This window comes from Nothobranchius furzeri, chromosome 4 (genome assembly GCF_043380555.1).
Source record: "Nothobranchius furzeri strain GRZ-AD chromosome 4, NfurGRZ-RIMD1, whole genome shotgun sequence".
Taxonomy (NCBI): Eukaryota; Metazoa; Chordata; class Actinopteri; order Cyprinodontiformes; family Nothobranchiidae; genus Nothobranchius; species Nothobranchius furzeri.
In genome coordinates, this window is record NC_091744.1 from 56,284,417 (window position 1) to 56,309,868 (window position 25,452).

At 42.2% G+C, this 25,452-nt stretch overlaps 1 protein-coding gene across 2 annotated transcripts in view; it reads left to right on the forward strand.

The window, feature by feature from the left end:
- LOC107388405 (forkhead box protein P2) overlaps positions 1-19,063 on the forward strand; it is a 22,221-nt gene extending 3,158 nt beyond the window's left edge. The window contains exons 3-16 of one of the 2 annotated variants that reach the window (XM_054732845.2): positions 3,473-3,577; positions 3,996-4,070; positions 4,388-4,493; positions 4,592-4,745; positions 5,128-5,232; positions 7,550-7,637; positions 8,179-8,289; positions 8,874-9,051; positions 9,130-9,200; positions 15,361-15,462; positions 15,542-15,663; positions 18,067-18,136; positions 18,224-18,342; positions 18,424-19,063. In XM_054732845.2, coding sequence (XP_054588820.1) covers positions 3,473-3,577; positions 3,996-4,070; positions 4,388-4,493; positions 4,592-4,745; positions 5,128-5,232; positions 7,550-7,637; positions 8,179-8,289; positions 8,874-9,051; positions 9,130-9,200; positions 15,361-15,462; positions 15,542-15,663; positions 18,067-18,136; positions 18,224-18,342; positions 18,424-18,553 — 1,536 coding nt within the window. In that variant the 3' untranslated portion in view covers positions 18,554-19,063. The remainder of the gene's footprint in view (positions 1-3,472; positions 3,578-3,995; positions 4,071-4,387; positions 4,494-4,591; positions 4,746-5,127; positions 5,233-7,549; positions 7,638-8,178; positions 8,290-8,873; positions 9,052-9,129; positions 9,201-15,360; positions 15,463-15,541; positions 15,664-18,066; positions 18,137-18,223; positions 18,343-18,423) is intronic. The other variant, XM_070550287.1, reaches the window with a different exon arrangement.
- The last annotated feature ends 6,389 nt before the right edge of the window (positions 19,064-25,452 follow it).

Consider the following 25,452-nt stretch of genomic DNA (forward strand, 5'->3'; position numbering starts at 1 on the left):
CGACTCACGGGTGCACATGTGAGCACATCTGGGCTGGGCAGAAGTAATTTTACAACATTGGTTTAAATAACGCCAATAACGAGACGCGGTGACTGGAGCGGCTCATGAAGCTGTGCCGCACACACACACACACACACACACACACACACACACACACACACACACACACACACACACACACACACACACACACACACACACACACACACACACACACAGATACACACACACACACACACACACACACACACACACTGATTCAATAAGTGCACACGCTGCACAAACTCCGGCGCGCCGTCAGACTGAAGGCAGAAATGAGCGCTGCCTCCTCCATGATAAAAACTTTTAGAGGTTTTATAACAACGTTATTCATTCAAGGTCATATTAAGATATTAGCTTCTATTTTGGGATGACGTATTAAAGTCGAGTCCACTCCAGCCAGTGACTCCTCGTGAACCTGACCACAACTCATGTTACTGCAGCATTTGTCATTCCAGTCTGCGTGGCAGCGGATCGCAGATTCAGCCACACCATAAAACAGCAATAAGTCGGTCTGAGGCAAAATATCTTTTCCATCTTTTCCACTGTAGACATTTGATTACGCACAAGTAGGTGACCAGTTCAGGTTTATACAGAGCAGAAGGAAGGAGAGAGCTCTGGTTAAATGTTCCTGCTTTAAGAAAACCGTTAAATTGCGCTTTTTATGTGCTACCTGGGCACTATAAATATTTATTTAAAATTAGATCAAAGGAAATTGTAATGGTATTGAATGTTTATTAATTACTATTTCAAAAATACATAATACATAAACATAAAAATGAAAGTGATGGGGAAATAGGTCGATCATACTTTTGTAACCCCGTCTGTCGATATATATATATATATATATATATATATATATATATATATATATATATATATATATATATGTATCCATGCCCTGATGTGGGGCTGGGGGGTGTGTCGACATGGTCGGGACATAGAACGGGGTTGTCACATTGAGGGCTAGGAGGAGTTTAGGACCCAAGATGCAGATTACCCCAGATGGCATGAGGCAGGAGCAGTTTAAAAGTAAATCCTTTTATTTAGACGAGGATCGAAAAATCCAAAAAGGGCAGGAAGCCAAAAATCAAAGTCCTGAACAACAGGAGAACGAAAGCTCACTTAGAGCACAAAACCTGGAGACAAGAACAAAAGCTCACTTAGAGCACCAAACAACGCTGACACAACAATGGACCGACAACAGACAGAAACGCAGACAGGGTTAAATACACTGGGGCATGATGGGAGGCAGATAGGCTGCAGGTGTGTGGGGAGAGGATCCAAGTGAAAGCAATTAACTAATCAGGGAGGAAACTAACATGACCTAAGAGTAAAAAACCTAAAGACAAGATGAGCACGCAAAATAAACTACTATTCTAGGGGAAGGGAAACTACAAAAACCTGTGGGAAAACATACTAAAGAGACTAATAAAATGAGAAGCTGAACCTATAAAAACTGCAGAGGGATGACTGGGGAAGACTGAAGGAACACAGGACCTGGGAGGGATGATCTAGAGGACTGCAAAACAGGAGACACATGAGGAACACAAAGAGACACATAAAGAGACACAGACAAGGACACATGCAGGCGCTAGGAGACACAAAAGGAGAACCTAGAGAGGGATGGAGAACACAAGGAGACACATGAGGGGAGACGCAGACGCAGACCATGACAGGGGTGCACGGCTAAATAAGTTTGGGAACTGCTGTTCTAACTGAATTCCTGAAATGAGCAAGTAGTTAAATCTGGTATGATACCTGAATCCCTGTAAATGCATTAACATGAACAGTCTTATTCAAATAAATAAAAATTTAATTAATTTATATTTAATAGAGAGCCTCATTTTTTATAGTTTATTTAGTAAAATTATTCCCAGACTCTCAGACTAAGAAAATACCTTCAGATTCAGCACAGGCCTCTAATTAAACCACTTATTTGTAAAAATGTTATTTTGGTCACAAGAATTTAATTCATTCATTTGATTCGGAAAAGGGTAGAATGCCTTCTCCAGGTCAGGGATGAGGTCCTGCCCCAAGTGGAGGAGTTTAAGTATCTCGGGGTCTTGTTGACGAGTGAGGGAAAACTGGAGCATGAGATCGATAGGAGGATTGGTGCTGCATCTGCAGTGATGCGGGCACTGTTCCGGTCTGTCGTGGTGAAGAGAGAGCTGAGTCAGAAGGTGAAGCTCTCGATTTACTGGTCGATCTACGTTCCTACCCTGACCTATGGTCATGAGCTTTGGGTAGTGACCAAAAGAACGAGATTGCGGATACAAGCGGCCGAAATGAGTTTTCTCCGAAGAGTGGCTGGGCTCTCCCTTAGAGATAGGGTGAGAAGCTTGATCATCTGGGAGGGGCTCGAAGTAGACCCGCTGCTCCTCCACAATCAAGAGGAGCCAGTTGAAGTGGCTCAGGCATCTGGTCAGGATGCCTCCTGGACGCCTCCCTGGTGAGGTTTTCTGGGCACGTCCAACCGAGAGGAGACCTAAAGGTAGACCCAGGACACGGTGGAGGGACTATGTCTCTCACCTGGCAAGGGAGCGCCTTGGGATTTCCCCGGAGGAGCTGGCCCAAGTGGCTGGGGAGAGGGAAGTCTGGGCCTCTTGCCTTAGGCTACTGCCCCCGCGACCCGACTCTGGATGAGCTGATGAGAATGGATGGATGGATGGATGGATGGATAGATGGACGGGTGGATGGATGGATGGTTTTCATTCAGACATCAACTCATAAAAACTTGAAATATGAAATGATTACAAAATTACATTTGTTTAATTAAAAGTGAAGTTATTAATGTGTTATTTATCAGAGACACAATCCCTGGTTTTTGTGCCGACTGCAGCAGCAGGCTGTAGAAACCTGCCTGTGATACGTAAATAAAAAGTGCACCTCCATACCTGAATACGTTCCTGTGAGTAACGATAACAAACCCTACCCCTTGACTTAAATCTTTCCCGCTGACCCTAAGTTTATAAAGGAGGTCAAACCCAGATGGAACAGAAACATGAAGACACCATTCAAACTGGCACCTGTCTATTTTACATTAAAGACCTTGTCTGCTTTATGAATGGAACTAGTTTACTGTCGTGTGAAAATAAAACAAAGCCAGTACTGCTGTGTGGTTTTATTATTATTTATTTAGTATTCCTGGTGATTGATTGTGACTCTTTGTCTCTCCATCACTAAGCGGCAGGGCGGTTATTATTCTGAGAGGGTTTGCCGTCATTAATACCCATACACTCTGATCACGAGCCACAACAAGCATCAAATTGTGCAGCTAATTATCTCATTCGGGGTCAGTGACACAAAACCAGTGGGATGATGTCCGCCAGTGGCCAACGCCGATGTTCTGTAATCGGAGGCTTATTGCTCTTTCTCCTCCGTCACTCTTCACTTCACCCTGCTCTTTAATTGTCCTCCTTTTGTCTTTCAGGTCTTTCTGGCAATGATGTCTCCTCAACAGACGCAGCAGCTCCTGTCACCCGACCAGTTGCAGGTTCTGATCCAACACAAGCAGCAAGCCCTTCTGCTCCAGCAGGTAGACACTTTCATACCCAAACAAACTTTATTTACAAATTATTGCTAATGTCATCTAATCTGAAAGTTATGGGATTATAAGTTGTTGCAACAGAATTCGTTGGTAAGAAATAATCAGTTTTACTAAAATTATTTTTGCCTTCAGTTATTTAATTATAATAATGTCTTTATTAAAGCTTAACAGCTAATTTAATGAAGTTACCTCAAACAAAACCTGAAAATTAACTTAGGCTTAGCATCTTTTTCTTTTGGACTTTTTATTTTGATTCCATAAATCACACGAATAACTTTAGGGAATACATCGTTTTAAACTCGTATTTTGTATAAATTTGCAAAAAAAAAAAGTGCAGAAAAGTAAAATTTTTGAAAACATTTCAGCGTTTTGTGGAGATGACAATGTTGGTGCACTTTTTATTCAGCAGAATCTGAAAGAGTTTTACAAGCAACAACAGATTCAGCTGCTGCAGCAGCAATCCTGCAACAAGATTAAAAAGGTAACACACACACACACACACACACACACACACACACACACACACACACACACACACACACACACACACACACACACACACACACACACACACACACACACAGGCAGTCATGTTTTTGACTGTGGGAGGAAGCCAGAGAGGGGTGGCGGTGGCACAGGGAGAACATGCAAACTCCATGTAGGAAGACCCCAGGTGGGGATTTGAAATCCAGAGCATCTTTGGATAAAACACAGTTTTGTTTAGAGGCCCGGTTCATGAGCTCCTTCTCCTTGTTTCTTTTTGAAGTGTTTTATTCTGATCTGTTCTCCATCCTGCAGCCTCCTGCTCAGCAGCTGGTGTTCCAGCAGCTCCTCCACCTCCAGCAGCAGCAGCAGCATCTCCAGGCTCACAGACTAGCACCATCTGCTCCAAGCCTTTCTGCAGGTTCTACATAGAAAGCTACTTTCATTTCCAGTAATAACCTCCTTTATGAGTTGACAGACATAAATTAACTCTATCGTGCACATTTGATCATCTGTTAGCTCTGAACCCTGCAGAGATGCAGCAGATCTGGAAGGAACTCAAATCTGAAATGGCTGAAGAAAAGACCACAGTGAAGACACATCAGGACTTTGATAAAGTCAGAGGGGGACAGGCCAGTGGTCTTCTGTCTTTGTCTCCACACAGGGCAGAGCGGTAAGATCTGGCAACAAAATACATCCCTCAGACGATGCCATCTTTCTGTAAAACACACAAAAAAACCACATCAAAGACTCCTCGCCTTCAGACGTTTCTTTTCCCTCTCTAAGCGGAGACGTTTGTTTTCCAGGCCTGGATGTGATTCCCTCTGGGAAAGGTGTTTGTCTGCTTTGTGCGGCACCTCCAGAGGAGGTTCGGTTAAACAAAAAGTTTACACGACTAGAACATGTTCCAAATCAAAAGTAAACAGTTTTTTGTTTATTTTTTGGCACTTCTTCAGTCGTGTCACGTCGCCTGCAGAGAAAACACAAATCCCTCTCATGTTAGCTGTCTTTTATAGATGGATGCTTCCTCTCTCCTTCTCCTCCTCCTCATTTAGCTCTTCTAATGGAGACAAAGCTGCTGCACGCGTACTCTTTGGTCATGGTGTTTGCAACTGGCCCGGCTGTGAGTCGCTCTGTGAAAACATCAGCCAGTTCATCAAGTAAGGAAAAATAAACTTTGTTCTGAAGGATGTTCACATTTTTTATTACCATTATCTATTTTTTATTATATATTATTTCACGCTATCGGTTTGATCTATCAAATATATTTTACTGTGTTTGAATGTAGCACCCCAGAGGAGATAGATCTTGTAGTCTGCAGGGCGTGGTCCTTTTAAAATAGAGTTGAAGACTCATTTATTGAGACAGGCTGTTAACTAGGTCTACGTTGATTTATTTTATGTTTATTTATGAAAGTATTATTTGTATTTATATAGTTTTGGTGAAACACCTCAGTCCTGTGAAGGGTGCCACACAAAGTTTTCTTTTTTTCAGACATTTTCAGATGTTTTAGTCTTCCAGAACGCATCGGAAACAAACGCTTGGTCACCCAGCATCATTTTTTGACGCTTCGGGTGTGAGAATGTGTTGCATCATAACAACAATTTAAAGGGGCATTATGGAAGTTTGACAGCCAAAACATGTATAGAAATAATAAATTTCTTCTTCATCCTGCAATGCCCTGGTCCTGTAGAATGAGCCCTGGCATTTTTACTGTGATTGTCTGTTTTTCTGTAAAATCACAGAAAAAGAGAGCTGCTCGGGTCGAGCAGGCTGCTTCATGCGCGTTCGCGCTCAGGCATCGCCCGTAGCATTTGCTATCCGTAGCTTTAGCAGCAGAGAATGAGGTAGTGCCAACTCAGCGACTTTGTCGCTGTTCCTAACGCCTAGTGATGAACCTAGCTACATTTCTGAGGACCCTTAGCTACTTTCTTCTAGATATTTCCTGCAAATTAGCAACAAAATAGTCATTTTCGCTCCAAACTGTTCTTTGAACGTTGTTTCAGCTGTCATCAAGGATATAAATATTACAGATACTAAAGATGTCATTGGTGCTATGGCTCACCTAGTAAGACATTGGACTGTTGTGCAGAAGACCTGGGATCAATTCTGGATGTGAACATAGTTTATTTAGAGTTTCTTTTTTACATTAATGGTATATTTTTTTACAGTAAGATGCCCAAATTTTTACTTAAGGCTCGCCGAACGGCATTGAATTCACAGATAAAAAAGATGTGGGTTCAACTTTCATTTTGGAACAATTTTTCAAGCAAGGGAAGGGAATGATCTGAGCATGCAGGAGGACTGACCCATCTTAAACTTTTTTCGGCTGTGCTGAAGAGAAAGGTACAGAACCAAATTATTTAATTAATTAGCTGCACGTTCTCCTGCCCCCCCCCCCCCCCCCCCCCACACACACACACGGGACTGTCTCAGCTGTTATTTTCGTTAAGGAGTGTGCACGTACAGCATGCGCGCCTCGTGCACGAGCCTACTATTGAAGCTGCCGTTACGCTTTTGGCCTGAGGGGGCAATCGCGAGCATAAAAATTCAAAACTCCGTAAAGTCCCTTTAAAGGTGCAATAAGTAAGAATTTTACAGTAAAGAATCACAAAACAGTCTAATATATCAATCATTTTGGAAGGAAGGTTACACAGAAACAGATTTCTCTCTCACCCGGCTGGGTGGTTACTGTTTACAATTTGTCTTGCCTCCCTCCATACTTCCTGGTTCCAGAGCCAATCATATGTAAACACTGTGCTGACGTTAGTAGTTCAACACTGACAATGAGCAGCAGTGTTGTGGAACAAATGTTAGCCAGTAGAGCGGCGCTGAAGCAAAAGAGTTTAACAACTTGGTTTTACTCTAACATCAGCTACAGAAGGCTAGAGGCTAACATTGAGCTAACAATGCTAACAGTGAATTACAAGCAAATAGTTGGCTCTAACAATATCTCAAGCTACTTTTTTCAATTACCAACAACTTGATGTTATAATGAAATTTATTTATCCACACGTTAACTTGCTGTGCGTGACTCGTCTTCACTCATCATCTAGAATCTTCTGCTGCTGATCCGTAACTGGCAACAGTTGCTCAGAGCGGACTCTTTGTTTGGATACATAAACTGCAGTACCCAAATTTGACCATAGGATGTCAGTCTTACGTCATGCACCATGAACAGCAGACATGAAATTGAGTCATGACCTCTACTAACATTAGCTAAGCAGGAAAATCAGTAACAGGATAGTGGTTTTATTTTACTGTTTAATATTTAAATGCATGACTTTGTCTTTGTTTTATAAAATATAAATTAGAAATTTTGCAATAAGTCAGAAAATGTTTAGGAATTTTTGCCAAGTCTAAATATGTTTTTGTGTGGTTTCATTCCAGAAAAATTGCTTTCAGTTGTGATTTCTTTCATGATAAATGAGCCGGCAGCTGAAGTCATCTGCAACGCTGATGCATTTGTATTTTTAGGCACCTGAGCAGTGAACACACTCTGGATGACAGAAGCACGGCTCAGTGCCGAGTCCAGATGCAGGTGGTTCAGCAGCTGGATCTCCAGGTGAGTGTGAGAATAGGTACAGAGCTCACAGGGCTCTTGAGTTTGTTTATTTTAGACTGCTAAAGAAAACATTTTAAATTCTCATCAACTTTCAGGTCTTTATTTGGCCAAAGGAAATTATTCATTGATCGTGAGTTACTTGACTACAAATGGCTTTGATATAAAACAGATAATAAACAAATCCATACTAGTTTATTTATGATTTCCCAAAGTTTCATTGTCTAAACCAGGGGTGGACAACTATCCAGCATTTTTTTTACTTGTTTCCCAGTTCCAGCACATTTGATTCACCTGCTTAGCAGCTCACCAAGATCTGCAGAAGCCTGTTAACCAGCTGCTGATTAAAATGAGGTATGTCGAAGCAGGGAAACAAATAAAACATGCTGGATAGCGGCCCTCGAGGACCAGGATTGCCCATGGTCTAAACCCCTCAAGCTGGCGACAATTTGTTTTTGTTTAAATGTGTCAGGTTGGCTTTTACTTTTATGCTCCTTATTCCACAAAAGTTTTTTCCCAGCAATGTTGTTTCATGTTTTAACAGCTCTGCAAAGAACGGAAACGTCTGCAGGCGATGATGGCTCACCTGTATTTACCTGCTTTAGATGCTCCGTCACCAAAATCCAATTCAGCTGCTGACCCTCGCTGCCCGCAGGTAGATGGTGTGCAGCGACCCTTAAAGAGTGTGAAAGCCTAGAATATGAATGTGTGGCTGGACCTCCATCTCCTCCAGCTGTGATAGAAATGGTGCCGCGTCATAACTGACCAGACTTTTACCACAGTTGGATGGTTTTCAGAAACTTGCTGGTATTTTTCACAGAAACAAACAGAATCAGAAAACAAATTCTTTCTACACAACGATGGCCTGAAAAAAAACTTTCTCTTTGACCTCTCAAACACTCTGACCTTCTCCTTTTCTTCAGCCCCTCATATGATGATGATGATGATGACGATGAAGAAAATGAGCACTTCTTACAGCTGTTGCCACCAGATGGACGCTGTTCTGTTTTTCATGCTCCAACAATCATTTATTAGTCTTGTGAATATTGAACCCTTATCACAAGGCTCACCAAACAATTTCACCCTGTAATTGACAATAATTGGCTTCCTTAATTTTGGGGTGTTGGTGGAAGAAGCTCCGAGGAGGCAAACCAAATCGCTCCGTCACACTCGATTATCCGACTTTGTTTGCTTTCTGTCTCGTTGGTTCCTTTGTTAACTTGCATGATTTGCTTTTAGCTGCAACCAGTGACACTCGCTAACACATCACCCTGCCTGAGGTCCCAGGCATCCCCCCAACCAGTGGACCCAGTCAGCTCCCCCTCCCAGGTGTGTGAACAGGAGTCACCCACACACACGTCTCCACTTGGGGCTGTGAGACGCCAGGATTGCCCCTTGGTGTTCTCTCTGTCTTCAGGTAAAATCGCTGCTGTTGTCTGTTATAAAGAGAGATCACAGATTACCTGTTTCCATTAATACATTTTTGTTTTTCCAGAAAACGAATACGAGCTTTATAAGAATACAGAGATTAGGCCACCGTTCACCTATGCAACGCTGATTCGACAGGTGTGTGTTTTTATTATTCAGTTTTGAATCTCCATCAAAAACGAATGTTATCATAATTCCTATCATATCATAATCATAATAGGTGCAGTCTGAAATGTTTTTCTGGAGAATTTGTTTGACTTATTGAACACATATTGAAACACACAAACCCTGGAAAAACCTCATCTAATCATTCTTAAAGATGTGGTTTACTCATTTATTTAATATATCTGCAGTGTTCTCTAGTGTGAATCAATGCTTTATGAGTCATTAAAAAACAATATGATGCCCCTGTTCTGAGATGCATAAGTTTGCTTGTTCAGAAGTGGGCTGAAAACAGCAAGATTACTCATTGTTATTAATGATACGCACACACCTCGCTTCTGATTGGCTAACAGAGCACGTTCAGCCATGTTGCAAAGTTACTATCACCAGAAAACTCTCCACTCTCTGTCCTTGCTGCAAATTAAAAAAAAAAAAAGCCTTCCTGTTGGCGGGCGCAAGCCAAGATGGGCGAGACCATGAATGCAAATTCACAGTGTGACATAGATATGTGGGGATTTTCAAATCCTAGCATTTCACCGTCTATTTTCTATCAGCAGTTAATGCAGGAGATACGTGTAGGAGACTGTTTTCATGTTCAGCCTGCATGAAAAACTCAGAATGACCAAAAATAATCAGAAATAATAATTAAACTTTTTTTTCAGTCAACCACACCTTTAGGGATAGGAATGTAACTCGTGCATGACCCGGAGAAGGCATTCTACCGTTTACCGATGCAAGACCATGGTCTCGGATTTAGAGGAGGTGATTCTCATCACAGCTGCTTCACACTTGGCTGTGAACCGCTCCAGCAAAACCCATAGATCATGTTCTGATGTAGAAAACAGGAACCACATCATCTGCAAAAGCAGAGACCTGATCCTTTGGCCACCAAAACGGATTCCCTCACCCCCTTGGCTAGAAATCCTGTCCATAAAAGTTATGAACTGAATCAGTGACAAAGGGCAGCCTTGGAGGAGTCCAACTCTCACCTGAAACAAGCCCGACGTACTGGCGGCCATGCTCTCAACACCTTCTCCAAATCCACAAAACACATGTGGATTGGTTGGGCAAACTTCCATGCACCCTCCAGGATCCCCGTAAGGGTGTAGAGCTGGTCCAGTGTTCCACGGCCAGGACAAAAACCACATTGTTTCTCCTGAATCCGAGGCTCAAAAATCCGTTGGACCCTCCTCTCCAGAACCCCCGATTACCACCCTGGTTTGTCAGTCCAGTGAAACTGCCCCTGATGTCCACACGATACTGCGGAGCTGCGTCAGCCAAGACAACCCTACAACTTCCAGAGCCTTAAGGAAATCCGGGCGGATCTCATCCACTCTCAGAGCCTGGCCACCGACAATGTTTTTGACCACCTCAGTAACCTCAGCTCCAGGGATTGGAGATCCCAACTCAATGTCCCGGAACTCTGCTTCCTCACTGGAAGACATGCTGGTGGGATTGAGGAGGTCATCAAAGTACTCTGCCCACTGATCCAAAACATCTCGAGTAGTGGTGAGCAGCACCAACAGTGTTGGTAGCACACTGCTTTCCCTCCTGAGATGCCAGATGGTGGACCAGAATCTCCTCAAAGCTGTATGGAAGTCTTGTTTCATGGTCTCACTGGACTTCTACCACACCTGAGATTTTGCCTTCGTGACCACCTGAGCCACATTCTGCTTGGACTGCCAGTACCCATGAGCTGCCTCTGGAATCCCACATGCCAAAAAGACCCAATAGTACTCTTTCTTTAGCTTGACGGCATCCCTAACCGTCGATGTCCACCAGCGGGTTCTGGGGTTGCCACCAAGATAGGCACCGACCATCCTGTGTATCTACAGTATCAAAAGCTTTGGCCAGGTCTAAGAACACCCCTACAGCATATTGTTTTTTGTCAAGTGCATCAGATATTTTCTCCACTAGATCAACAATTGCCAGAGAAGAAGTCCGATCACATCTAAAACAATGTTGCTGTTCACAAAGAATACAATCTTTTATGAAATATTGTTTCGAGTATTTTGGAGAATTGAGATAAAATAGAAATTGGTGTGTAATTAGAAAAGTCATGTTTGTCTCCAGCCTTATAGACAGGAATGACCTTTGCAACCTTCATCCTTTCAGGAAATCTTCCTGATTGGAGAGACTGATTACAAATATGTGTAAGTGGTTTGGCTATAGTCTCAATGATTTCTTGTACAACAGATACATCAAATCCATGCAAATCTGCTGACTTTTTCCTTTTACATTTTTAACAAGTGTTAAAACTTCATTTTCATTTGTGCCTTGAATAAATAAGGTTTTATATACATTTATTTTACTTACAACATCAGCATCTAATTTAGTATTTGCTATATCCTTTGCCAAATTTGGCCCAGATAATTAATTAAAATACTTATTGAATTCATTTGCTATTTTTTTAGACAGATACATTTTTTGATTGTCTTGTTAGAAAAATATTTGGAAAACTATTAGTGCCACTACCCTTTTTCATTATATCAAAATATAATATTTTTTATTATTACTGTTGTTGCTCACGTGAGCGTTAAAGTCCCCCAAGAAAACGATGGAGGACCAGAAAGATCCCCCTCCAGCACCCACTCCAGTCACTCCAAAAGGGGTGGGTAGTCTGAGCTGCAGTTTGGTGCATAAGCACAGTCAGGACCCGTCCTCCCACTCGTAGGTGTTCACCGGGGTAAAGCCCAACATACAGGCACCAAGATGGGAGGCAACTAGTATGCCCAACCCTGCTTGGCACCTCTGAGTGGGGGCAACTCCAGAGTGGTAGTGTCCAACCCCTCTCAAGGAGCATGGCTCCAAAGTCAGAGCTATGTGTCGAGGTGAGTCCAACTATGTCTAGTCAGAACCTCTCAACCTTGTACACCAACTCAGGTTCTTACCTCACCAGAGAGATGACATTCCACAAACCAAGAGCTAGCTTTTATAGCCAAGGATCAGATCGCCCAGGTCCCCGCCTTTGGCTACCACCCATCTCTCACTGCACCCATTTCCTTTGGCCACTCCCATGAGTGGTGAGCCCATGGGAAGAGAGTCCTCTCTTCGGACTGTAGCCGGCCAGGCTCAATGGGTGAAAGCCCGGCCACCAGGCACTCTTTTGGGCCATTCCCATCGGTACCGGGTCGGTCCGGGCCGGGTAGCCCCAGTCGGCCCCAGCCTGGCCCGGTTGATTCCACACATCCTTGTCTTAAGTCCATGTGGGCTGATTCTACCCACCAATCAGAGGCTTGCTCTAATGGAAGGTGTGAATTTGCTGTCAGCAGTGGGTGTGTTGGCCCTGGTTGGCCTGAAGCAGACCCCCTCGAGAAGAGGGCTGAGAATGAGCCTTGGTTGGCCCGGAAAAATACCAGGCCACCCAGATATGTAAACAACCTACGCTACCTACGCTAAAAATTGAGCGTTTGTGGAAGAAAACCCATCTTCACGTCCATCTGCTGCACCTAAAGGATCTTCTGACATCCTTTAACTCTGCAGTCAGAGACGCTAGGGTTTCCTATTTCTCCAACCTGGTGTCCCAGAGCAAAGGGAACCCCAAGGTGCTGTTTAACACCATCAGCAGCATCGTGTCTCCTGCCTCTCCAACAGCCTCCATCCACTCTGTTACAGACTGTGAGAACTTTCTGTCTTTCTTTGTGGACAAAGTCAATAAGGTTAGATCTAGCATCTCTCCTTCAGTCTTATCGCTGCCTCTCCCGACTCCAACCAGGCCCGTCATCCTAGATAGCTTTGCTCCTGTTTCTTTGCCTGAGTTAACCAAACTAGTTCACTCTATGAAGACCTCTGCATGCCCCCTCGACATCTTACCCTCATCTTTGTTTAAAAGTGCTTTTCAGTCCATCGGTCCCAGCGTGCTCTCTATAATTAATGCTTCTCTGGTCTCTGGTCAGGTCCCTGCTTACTTTAAGAATGCTGTAATCCACCCGCTTCTTAAAAAACCGAGTCTCGACCCCTCTCTCCATAGCAGCTTCAGACCCATCTCTAAACTTCCGTTCATCTCCAAGATCTTGGAAAAGGTTGTGGCTAAACAACTCACAGCTGCTCTTGATGAACATAACATCTATGATTGCTTCCAGTCAGGTTTTCGTAGAGCTCATTCTACTGAAACAGCTCTTCTTAGGGTCTCTAATGACCTTCTGACTCACAGTGATGCAGAGGACTGTTCTGTTCTGGTCCTACTGGACCTGACTGCAGCCTTTGACACTGTTGACCATCACCTGCTACTGGAGAGGCTCAGAGACTGGGTAGGCCTATCAGGATCTGCTCTGGAGTGGTTCTCCTCTGATCTTTCTGAGCGCTCCTTTTCTGTGGCCGTCTCCAAGTTTAGGTCCTCCACCATTTCCCTTACCCATGGTGTCCCACAAGGTTCTGTGCTGGGGCCTCTGCTTTTCCTCCTCTATCTGCTTCCTCTTCAGCACATCCTGAGCTCCTTCAAAGGAATCTCCTACCATCTTTACGCAGATGACATCCAACTGTACATCTCCTTTAAGCCCCATGAGATGTCTAAGCTGCAGCTGTTACACACCTGCTTAGACTCTATTAAAACCTGGATGGCTGGGAGCTTTCTTCAGCTGAATGAAGATAAGACTGAGATCCTCATCTGTGCCCCAGACAAGCTGGTTCCCAAAGTCAGAGACTCTCTTGGTCAGCTTGCTTCCCACATCAAACCTTCTGTCAGGAATCTTGGCATGACCTTTGACCCAGCTCTCACCCTGGATTCTCATGTCAGTTCTCTTGTTCGCTCTTCCTTCTTCCATCTCGGGAACATTGCTAAGCTGAGTCCCATTCTGTCCCGCTCTGAACTTGAGACAGTTCTCCACACCTTCATCTCCTCACGCTTAGACTACTGTAACTCTCTTTTCACGTGTCTGAGCAGAACCTCCCTGAACCGTCTACAGGTGGTTCAGAATGCCTGTGCTCGGCTTCTGATCAAGTCCTCCAAACACACCCACATCACCCCGCTTCTCCTCCAGCTTCACTGGCTGCCAGACAACTCCAGGGTTCATTTCAAGATCCTGGTTCTGGTCCATAGGGCCCTACATGGACAAGCACCATCTTACATTGGTGATCTTCTTAGTCCCTACACCCCCAGCAGGTCCCTGAGGTCCAGTGATCAAAGCCTACTGGTTGTGCAGCACCAGGCTAAAGGTCAAAGGTGACAGATCATTTGCTGCTGTGGCCCCCAGACTTTGGAACTCTCTCCCCCTGAGCCTGAGATCAGTGGACTCAGTGGTCTCCTTCAAAAGGCAGCTGAAGACTCACTTGTTCAAGCTGGCTTTTGTATGACCTTCTTCACCACTCTCTCTTTATTCTGCTCTCCCCACCTATTCCACCTTCCTCAGGATCCACTGATTTCCCTCTTTCCTATTCACTCTCTCTCTTTCTTTACATTTTTTCTTTTAAATCGCAATAGCTTATTCTTGCTCATTTTAAATATATTTTAAACATTTTCTAAATGCTTTTTTATATTTTTACAATTTTTTTTTATTTTTTGTTTTTGTGAAGTGCCTCGTGATTTTTATCTTGAGAGGCGCTATAGAAATGATATTTTCTTCTTCTTCTTCTTCTACCTGGCCCGGGCCGACCCGGTACAGATGGGAGTGGCCCAATTGATGTGCCCCAACTCCCGCCTGGCTCCAGAGAGGGGGTCCTGCGACCCACATCCAGGCGAGGGAACACAGTTTGCACATATATTGATCATCAGACGGGGTCTGTGGGCTGCACTTTGTCTGATCCCTCACCTAGAACCTGTTTGCCATGGGTGACCCTACCTGAGGCACAAAGCCTCAGACAACTTAGCTCCTAGGATCATTGGGACACTCAAACCCCTCCACCACAGTAAGGTGGCTTATAATAAAAAAAAATATACTGACACCATAATAACTAATAGAACATCATTCAGAGGGTAATGCTTATTGCAGTTTTGTATTTGGGTCTTATTTGTGAAGCATGTTAGCAAAACATTTGACCCAATATTAAATATTAAATGAGAACAAGTCAAATCAAACAAAAAACAAATCCTAAATGTTGAGTTTTTTTTAAATCCCCTCATACATGAGACACAAATAATTCTTGTCAGTAATTGTATCCTATTACGGTATTAACATTTTTTCCCCTTTTTCCTCTCCAGGCCATAACGGAGGCATCAGACACACAGCTGACTCTCAATGAGATCTATAACTGGTTCACAAGGACGTTTGCTTATTTCAGAAGCAACGCTGCCACTTGGAAGGTAGCAGATAAATTAAATTTGTCACAGCTGATTTATGCTACATTCATTCTGTAACACCTGTAATGTCCTGCTGCTTCAGAACGCAGTTCGCCACAACTTGAGCCTCCACAAGTGTTTTGTGCGTGTGGAGAACGTGAAAGGGGCTGTGTGGACGGTGGATGAGGAGGAATACCAGAGGAGACGGTCACAGAGGATCACAGGGTATCAAAACACTATAAGAGATGGAAGAACGTAAAACTGTTGAAGAAAACAAAATACTGGTAAGGCAGCAGCAAGATTATACAGGAACATGCCGAGAGCTGGAAATGTTGAGAAAAGTAGGATCCTTCTCAGCGTGAAAACTGGGGAGTATTTCTACAGGGAGAGGTGATGGGCTGGGCTAATTAGCCTAACCGACAAACAGTAACATGAGTGTTTTTATCTTCGTTGACTTGCGTTCATATTTTCATTCTTCCGAGGACCCATGGTCCAGAAGTAGATGGGTGTGATTTAGGCTCCTCCTTATTGACAGAGGTGGAAAGTAACAAATTACATTTACTCGCTTTACTGTAATTGAGTAGGTTTTTTGTATATTTATACTTTTTAAGTCGTTTTTAAAATCTGTACTTTTACTTTTACTTGAGTACATTTTTAAAAAAGAATTGTAATTCGCTACATTTTAAATCATGTCCGTTGCTGAGTAAAAATAAATCATAGGCTTAATAAATTAAAAATATTGCCTGTAGCAGCGTCGGAACCGAAAGAGACACCTACATGATCGCCGCGTCTAAATGGGGGGGGGGGGGGGGGTACACTTCTGCTCCAAAACATCAGTTCAGTTCCTGTGATCCACTCGCTGTTCACCTCATCTCTCCCTCCTCTCCTGTGGGTTGGAACCAGCACCTTCACGCACCGGTGTGACATCATCACAATTCCACTCTGTTCGGTAACCAGACTCGGTTCCGTGTTTGAAATGTGTTTCCCTACCGCTCCACACGGAAGAGGCAAAATAACGTTTAGCGCTCATAACAAGTGGATTATCAGCGCTATGCTCATAAAACAGAAGACCTGCAGGCCTCTGTGAGTTAAAACATCCTGATACTGTTCGGTGTAAACGTTGTGCTCCATCCCTGTGTTTGAACTCAGAAGATGCTTCTTGATGCCACAGATATGTGATGATTTAGCTTGTTTCTTTATTTTACTCCAGAATAAGAGATTAAATTATTACAAAAGCAGTTCAATGTAGTTCAATTAGTCATTCAAAAGATTCTAACATGCTGCTGCTGTGTGTGTGTGTGTGCGTGTGCGTGTGCGCGCGCACACACACGAGCGTGTTGTGAACTGGTGGTGTGGTTTTGCACTGATGTAACCATCTTTATGCTGACAAAAATGTAACTAAGTAACTTTTACTTTGAGTACATTTTATTTATGATACTTTTTACTCTTACTTGAGTAAAAATTTAGGCAAGTACTTTTACTTGTACTTGAGTAAAAAATTATCAAAGTATTGGTACTCGTACTTAAGTAGGAAATTTTAGTACTCTTTCCACCTTTGCTTATTGAGATGTTTATGAAGTGCTAAAGGAGCTAGGGATTTCTGAAGTTTGAGTGAAGATTTAGTCATGATTTGAGTTGAGTCTTGTGTGTTCTCCTGTGACATTTTTATTCTTTTGTAACATTAAAATGTTATATTTTGTATTTCTGTTGTGATGTAAAGGGCAAAACCATTTTTTTTTATCTTTTTGATTCTGATTAGAATCGGTCACTGTGAGTTTTTCATGAAGACTAAACATGAAAATAGTCTCCTACACCCATCTCCTGCATTAGCTTCTGATAAATAAAATCTACAATTTGAAAGTCCTGAAAAATCGATGTTGCACTGTCGCTTAAAGTTCATGGACTCGCCCATCTTGGCTCACAACAGGAAAGGCTGTTCTTGGTTTAGCTTTTAGTAAAATCTGTTCGACTTCACCACATGGCAGAACTCCTTCAAGCGTTTGTTACTTTTGGAGATAAAACATCAACATGGCAGAGCAAACAGAGTCAGTGGTGGAGTTTCATTGCTGTTAGCCAATCAGAGGTGAGATGCTCAAACATCATGAATTTTAACGAGTAAGATGCTATAAATCCTACCGTTTTCTGCCGCCCACGCTTCTGGCTAACTCCTACTTCCTGAAACAGGAGCACCAGAGCTTGTTTTCCACAGACAACGACTCACAAGGCATTTATTCATACTAGAGATTATATGGCATTTATTGGAATAAAGAGTGTACTTTAAATTAAAAACCTAAAACATTTTCTAGATCCGGCAGGTTTCTGTAAACAAAAACAGTTCCAAGTTGCACAGAATTAAACGTTTCAGTGTAGGAAGGTGGTGTCCTCATGGGCAGGACACCAGGTTCTCAGGAGGTTAAATAACTCTAGGATGCCAACGAACAAAGTGCAACAGATCCAGAGTGAAACTCACGAGTTAAACTTTAGACAAAACTAAGATTTTTCATTGAGCAAGTCAGATAAGAGGAAATGTCTAACGGTCTCAGGTCTGATCACATTCATTTGTCTTGTTCTGATTAAATTTAACTTCTATCTGCAGTAAAACTAGATTTTCTTTTGGTTTCCCTACAGGAGTCCGTCGCTGATGAAAACTGTATCCTCCAACTTTGCTTCAGGGAACTCTTTACATTCTACCTTACAGGTGAGATGCTGGCGACGAGTAGCTTCCAGAAGTCACGAATAATCTCTGATCATGAGGTTTGATTATTGGTTGGTTGTATATTTGTAGGCCGCTCTGGCTGAAACTTCACTATCAGGCTTCAAGGAGAGAGGGAGCAGAAACGTTAGGAGTCAGACACAGAAGAACGAAGGAGCAGAGAAGCCCAAGTTTTCTCCTCAAATCCAGCAGTGAGTTCAGCTTGTTGCAAAGTTCAACAGTTTATGAAATGATGCAAAAGCTTATAAAAGTTCATTCTTGACTTCATGCAGGCAGCTTTACTTTGAAGATGAAGAGGTGAAAGTGAACGTCCGAGAGTGTCTGCTGCCGATACTGGAACCAGTCGGTCTGCAACCAGACATGACTGGAAGCCAGGAGGAGACTTCATTTGACCTCAAATAACCTTTTATGGTTAATTTTTCCTTTGCATGAATAAATAAAACAAGCCTTCACCGACTGTTCAGAGATGACAGCAATGCAGCTGCACTATGCTTTCATTTAGATGCCTGATACCAGCAGGAAGAATGGAAAATCATTTCATAAAACTTCTTCATCTCATTTAAAATTCATAGATAACCAGAGTAAATAAAAAAAATGTAAATTTTAGATGATGGTTTAATTTATATAGGGAAACAAACTCCAGAATAACCTAAACCTGATAACTGGCTGCACATCTGAACGAGTTTCCAACAGCTCTTTGGAGGAAATTTGTCCTACTTTTACAGGATTATCTGAATTCAGCCACACGGGAGGGGTTTCTTGCAAGAATGATCTGTTTAGGGTCAAAGGTCAGACGATCTCTGGCAGAGAGCAGAACTTATGGTTCCATCAATTACAGCAGGCTGTCCTGGTGCAGCAAAGCAGACCCAAACCATCACACTACCACCTCTGTGTTTGAACGCTGCCATGATGTTTTCAGAAAATGCGGCTTTTCACCAGTTTTACATCAGATATGCCAGGATACTCACCTTCCAGAAAGTTCCACTTTTATCTCATCAGTCAAGATTTTCCCAGAAGTCTGGGGTGCATTCAAGATGGTAGTTGTGAGATGGGACTTTTGGGTCAGGAGAGGAACTTGGACTCACACGAGTCCACTTTTATTTCATGATTTAGAGAACATTTACGTTTTTACACAGAGCCAAGTTGGTTTGGATCGTTTTGTTCCTTTAATAAATTAAACCACCATTCAAAAACTGATTTTGCACTTCAACTTTCACTCTGGTTATTTTAGTCTGATACTGAAATTTGTTTTCCAATATTAATTAAATTAGAGATATTTTTTTCTCCATTAAAGAAAATCTGCTCCTTAAATGAGGAAAAATGCAACATTTGGGACAAAGAATGTAGAAAAAGGTTGTGTTGTGACTTAAAAAAAACTTAATATCTGTAAGTAATTCGAGGAAAACACACTTTTATTAAATAAATGTACTTTTTCCCTAGACAGACATGTTTAAAATGAAGGTTTTTATTCTCTGTGGTTGTTTTAGGATAAGCATTATGTCAATGTTGAACGTTTATAATATGTTGTTCTTCCTACTTGTTATCTACAAATGCACTGTAACAATCTCCAAAGTAATATAATGTACACAGTGGTGGGTTTTTCTAGTTTACTATTAATTTATAATTAGAAAAAATATTTGCAATATTTGTTTATATAAGTCATGTCTTCACCGTAGATCACATCTGATGTGTGTACAATGTTTGTGTCTGCAGCTAGACTAGAAACTAGAAACCCTTAATTAAACAATAGAAAACACGTTTTTGTTGTTATGTGGTGAAGTCACTGTTAGTGAAAACATGCATGCCAAGGTAACGAACACCAGCTCGCCATGACCCTGCTCAGGAATATGTGGTTACAATGAAAGTTGTAGATAGCTCAATGAATTGCCTTAGTTTAGAGAAATGGGGATGACTTTTGGGGTGGATCAACAAGGCAGACGCAGTTACCACAGGGTTCATTGCTTGGACCAATTCTTTTTACTATATATATGCTCCCAACTGGTAAAATCATTAGACAGCATGGGATAAACTTCCACTGTTATGCTGACGATACTCAGTTATATTTATCCATTAACCCTGATGAACCTAATCGGTTGGGTAGATTACAGGCTTGTCTTGAGGACATAAAAAATTGGATGACTCTGAACTTTTTGCTTTTAAATCAAGACAAGACGGAAGTTCTCATCTTTGGACCAGAAATCCAGAAAAGGAAATTGCTTAGCCAATCGCCTGACCTTAATGGCATTACATTAATCTCCGAGAACAAAGCAAGGAACCTTGGTGTTATCTTTGACCAGGACATGTCATTCAAATCCCAGGTTTCACAAGTTTGTCGGATTTCCTTTTTCCACCTTCGGAATATTCCTAAGATTAGAAGCATACTTTCCAGGAGTGATGCTGAAAAACTAGTTCATGCATTTATTACATCAAGACTGGATTACTGTAATTCATTACTCTCAGGAAGTCCACAGAATGTAGTTAAAAGTCTTCAGCTTGTCCAAAATGCTGAAGCTAGAGTTCTGATGAGAATTAAAAAGAGAGATCATATCTCTCCTGTCTTAGCTTCCCTACACTGGCTACCTGTTAAATTCAGAATAGATTTTAACATCCTTCTTCTCACATATAAAGCTCTTAATAATCAAGGTCCATCATACATCAGCAATCTGATTGTTCCATATGTTCCTAACCGAGCACTTCGCTCTCAGACTGCAGGTCTACTGGTGGTTCCAAGAATATCTAAACTTAGGATGGGAGGCAGATCTTTTAGTTATCAAGCTCCTCTCCTGTGGAACCAGCTCCCAGCTTTAGTCCGTGAGGCAGACACTTTGTCTACTTTTAAGAATAGGCTTAAAACATTTTTATTTGATAGGGCCTATAATTAAAATCTGATGTTAGCCTAAATCTGGACAAGTGGGGGAGTAGAGGGAGGTGGAGTGTACAGTCGGTAAAGACGGCTCTCCCTTGCCCTGACTCCAACATGCCTACATCTAAAAAGGATAGATTATCCAGAGTTAACTCTGTAGTTATGCTGCTATAGGCTTAGACTGCTGGAGGACACACTGACCACTTTTCACACTCTACTGCTTTATTCTACAGTCTGCTCTTTAACTGTACTATTTTGTGCAATTTCAGCTGTTAACTTTATTTTCTCTGTAAGTGTTTTTCTCCCCAGAAGAAGCTACAATGACGTTCTGCTGAGCTGTGGTGGCCTCATAGAGGGGGCCATCGACTAGCACACTGCTGCTAACCACTAATACATTCTCTCTCTCCTGATAATAACTTTTTGTTTTCATTGACTTTTGATGTGCTACTACTTGTTTATCCGTTTAATTATAGATCCACTAGGATAAATACAATAAAGTTTATCTTTCACCAAATACAATATTTACTAACACTTCACAATATAACTATAGACACATTACGTGTGTGTGTGTGTGTGTGTGTGTGTGTGTGTGTGTGTGTGTGTGTGTGTGTGTCTGTGTGTCTGTGTGTGTGTCTGTGTGTGTGTGTCTGTGTGTGTGTGTCTGTGTGTGTGTGTGTGTGTCTGTGTATCTGTGTGTGTGTGTGTGTCTGTGTCTGCTCTGTCTTCTCGATCCCCAGTGAGTCGTGGAGGATGGCTGCTTATACTGAGTCAGGATTCTCTGGAGGTTTCTTCCTGTTAAAAGGGAGTTTTCCTCTCCACTGTCGCTGCATGCTTGCTTAGTATGAGGATTGCTGTATACTCACTGACACTAGTCAGTGACTTGATGCAATTTGCTGGGTTCCTTATATAGGAAACATTATTTCTGATTGGCTTAATGAACTGTGAATTGGAATGTTTATTATGTGAAGTGCCTTGAGACGACTCTTGTCGTGATTTGGCGCTATATAAATAAACTTGAATTGAATTGAATTGAAAGTTACAAAGTGGGTTTCTACGATGTTAAAATAAATTCACATTGGTCATCCCAATGCTGTTTTGTGAACCTTTACGCTGCTGTAAATGTACCATTTTATAATTACATCAGTAGAAACACCATGACGTTTCTACACATGTAACCAACCTACAGGCCGGCCTGCATTTCCAACACACTTCTAACATTCACACAGTGCACATGTGCACATGTTGTTCATAAATTAAAGTAAATTGTGGTGCTGCTGGTGTTCGGCAGCCTCACATCTGTCCCTGTGCCCCAGGGCAGCTGTGGCTATGTTGTAGCTCATCACCAAAATGTACAAATGTGCTCTATTGTTATGATGATGACAATGATTATTAAAAAGACAGAGAAGAAAAACATTCAACACCTTTAAAATCACACATAAAATTCCTAAACATCACATATCAGCAGTTACAGTATACAGAAAATTAAAAAAGAAACATCAAACAAAAATCAGAGACCACCTGGGTTCAAATCCCAAAGAGGGAAAATCGGTTTTAGGATTTTTTTTTAGGGACAAGCACCACCATACATTGGTGATCCTCTAAGTCCCTACACCCCCAGCAGGTCCCTGAGGTCCAGTGACCAAAGCCTACTGGTTGTGCAGCACCAGGCTAAAGACCAAAGGTGACAGATCATTTGCTGCTGTGGCCCCCAGACTCTGGAACTCTCTCCCCCTGAGCCTGAGATCAGTGGACTCAGTGGTCTCCTTTAAAAAGCAGCTGAGAACTCGCCTGTTCAAGCTGGCTTTGATGTGACCTGCGTCACCCTCTCCTTGTTCTGCTCTTTCAATTCCAGTTCCGCCCTCCCCAGGATCCACAGATTACCTCTGTCTTATTCATTTTCTCTTTACCTTTCATCACATTTTTTAAATCACAATTTTTACTTCTCCAAATTTTATAATATTTTTAATCAGTTTTTAATATATTTAATTTTTTGCATTATTATTTATTTTTTCTTGTGAAGTGCCTCGTGACTTTAATCTTGAGAGGCGCTGTATAAAAGATCATTTTGCCGTATTCTTTAGAAGGTTGGTAAATTCATTCCACAATTTGGGTCTCAGCACTGAGAAGGTTTAATAAACTCATCAACAGACCTCAGAACCCTGGTTGGAGCTCTAAGTCCCCTGAAAGGTGCTGTACCACTAACCCATTTGATTAACTAAAAACCAGAGATGTGACCAAGTCACTGCTTTGCAAGTCACAAGTAAGTCACAAGCAGGGGTGGACTAGGACGAAAATTCGGCGCTGGCAGTTCTATGAACCGTTGGCCCCTGGAGGGGTGGGGGTTGTGCGTTCCTCGCGGACTCATCCCTATGCCGCCGAACGTGAAAGCCACAAGCTGGGAAAGCGGCCCACTTGGGTGAGTGGGCCACCGGGACAGTGCCAGCATCCCAGATAGGCCAGTCCACCCCTGGTCACAAGTCAATGCAGTCAAGTCTCGAGTCAAGTCCAAGTCTAAGACAACCAAGTCCAAGTCGAGTCCAAAGACAATGATGTGGAAGTCCAAGTCAAGTCCAAGTGCTTAAGTCATAATCAAGTCATCTGTCCAATTTCTATTTAATTACAATGATAATAAATAAATTCCAGAAATAAAGCTTGTTAAAGCTTCATTTATTTGTTCAAACAAGCAGGAAGTGCATCTGAAACTGATTATAAACAAAGTGCTGCTGCATTTAGCAGTACATCAAACCCAGAACCAAGAATGATTTATGATTTTTGCCCTTGTCATGCCACTTTTGTGCTAAAATATCAAATATATGCTCAAGTCATCATCAAGTCAACAGATGCAAGTCGATTCATGTCGCAAGTCATTGACGTTCAAGTATGAGTCCAGTCGTGAGTCTTCATAGATTTTATCAAGTCAAGTCAGAAGTCATTAAAATAATGACTCGAGTCCAAGGCATGTGACTCGAGTCCACACCTCTGCTAAAACCAAAAAGTAAAACCAATAGGGCTGTGTAGAGCTTTAATTGAGTTTTTAGTGTCTGTTATGATGGTCAGGGTACAGAAACATGCAGCAGCTTGAGACTTTCCTGTGTGGTGCATGACTAGAGGTGCTGCTTTTGGGTTTTCCAAAAGGAGGAAAAGGGAGGTGACATTTCCTGAGCAGAGAGAGGGTTAAGGAGGACGGTGCACACACTCTGGAGAAAACTTTATACAGTACATCAGATCGTTTTATCAATTGTTATGGTGTAAAATTTTACTAATTTTACATATTTGCAACATAAATGTGTGAATTGTTAAAACGCTAACACTATATCTAACAGGCGATTCAAAGGGCATCACACTGTCGTCAGCAAGATGATCAGCATGGTTCACAACCATATCCAGAACAAAGGAGATCTCAGCTTCCTGTTTTTGACTGATGTCAGTAGTTGTCTGGGCTGGTAACACTCTGTCTTTTGGTTTACTGTTGCCTCTCAGGGCTTCCTTTGATTCGCCGTCAGCTTTCAGACAACATCTTCTCTGTGATTGCCGCTGCATGTGGCATGTTTGCTGACTGAAAGTTAGCATGGCGCTAGACAACTTCAACAGCTTCATTTATGTGTTGCTTTGATGTGTCGTCGGCTCTCTGGGAGGCGGGCGAGTCAACATGTTCCTGAGAAGCACGCACTTGACAGCACTTCTTCAGCAGCTCCTCCAACGTGGTCTCTGTTTGTGTTCTTATCTACATGTAAGGAAGATGCTGTCGTCCAAGGAAGCAATCACTTCTCTGAGCTTCTGCTTTTACAAAAAACAACAATAACCCAGCATGTAGTTATATTTTATGTCATAAGTGAACTATTCTGTTATTTTAAAAAATATTCATGAGTGATCAGCCAACTGAAAACAGCAGACTGGACCTTTTTGGAGTCTTAAAGAGACTGAAGCATCAAACACACTGGTACATCTTTATGATCAATGACTATGTGACCTATCAGAACTTGTCTCCATCGTGACAAATTGGAAAGACTTGCTTGAATGTGAAGGTGGTCACAAGCTGCTTTGCTCAAGTTTTGTTTTTAGGCAAAATACCGTAAATCCTCTAATACAGGCCCGGGCCTGTATTTGACTCAAGCTCATCAAGCTCCAGGCCTTTATTGGAAGGAGGACCAGAATTAGATGCAGGCCTCAGTTTCTATTTGAGCAAAATGAACTAATGGTTTGCTGGAGTTTTTGACAATTAAAATTGCACCCACATTTTCAAAGTTAAACACATTTCTTTTAACAACGGTAGTTTCTGCTTCAGCCATCTCCCCCCTCCCCCTGTGCAGCGGCCGCAAACTCACTGATGCGCCTGCAGCCTCTCAGAGTTCCTGCTGCTCTAAACATTAAAATAATTATTTCATTTTCTGTTCCTCACTTCTGATTACCTTCAATGGTGTCTGTTTGTTGCAACCAG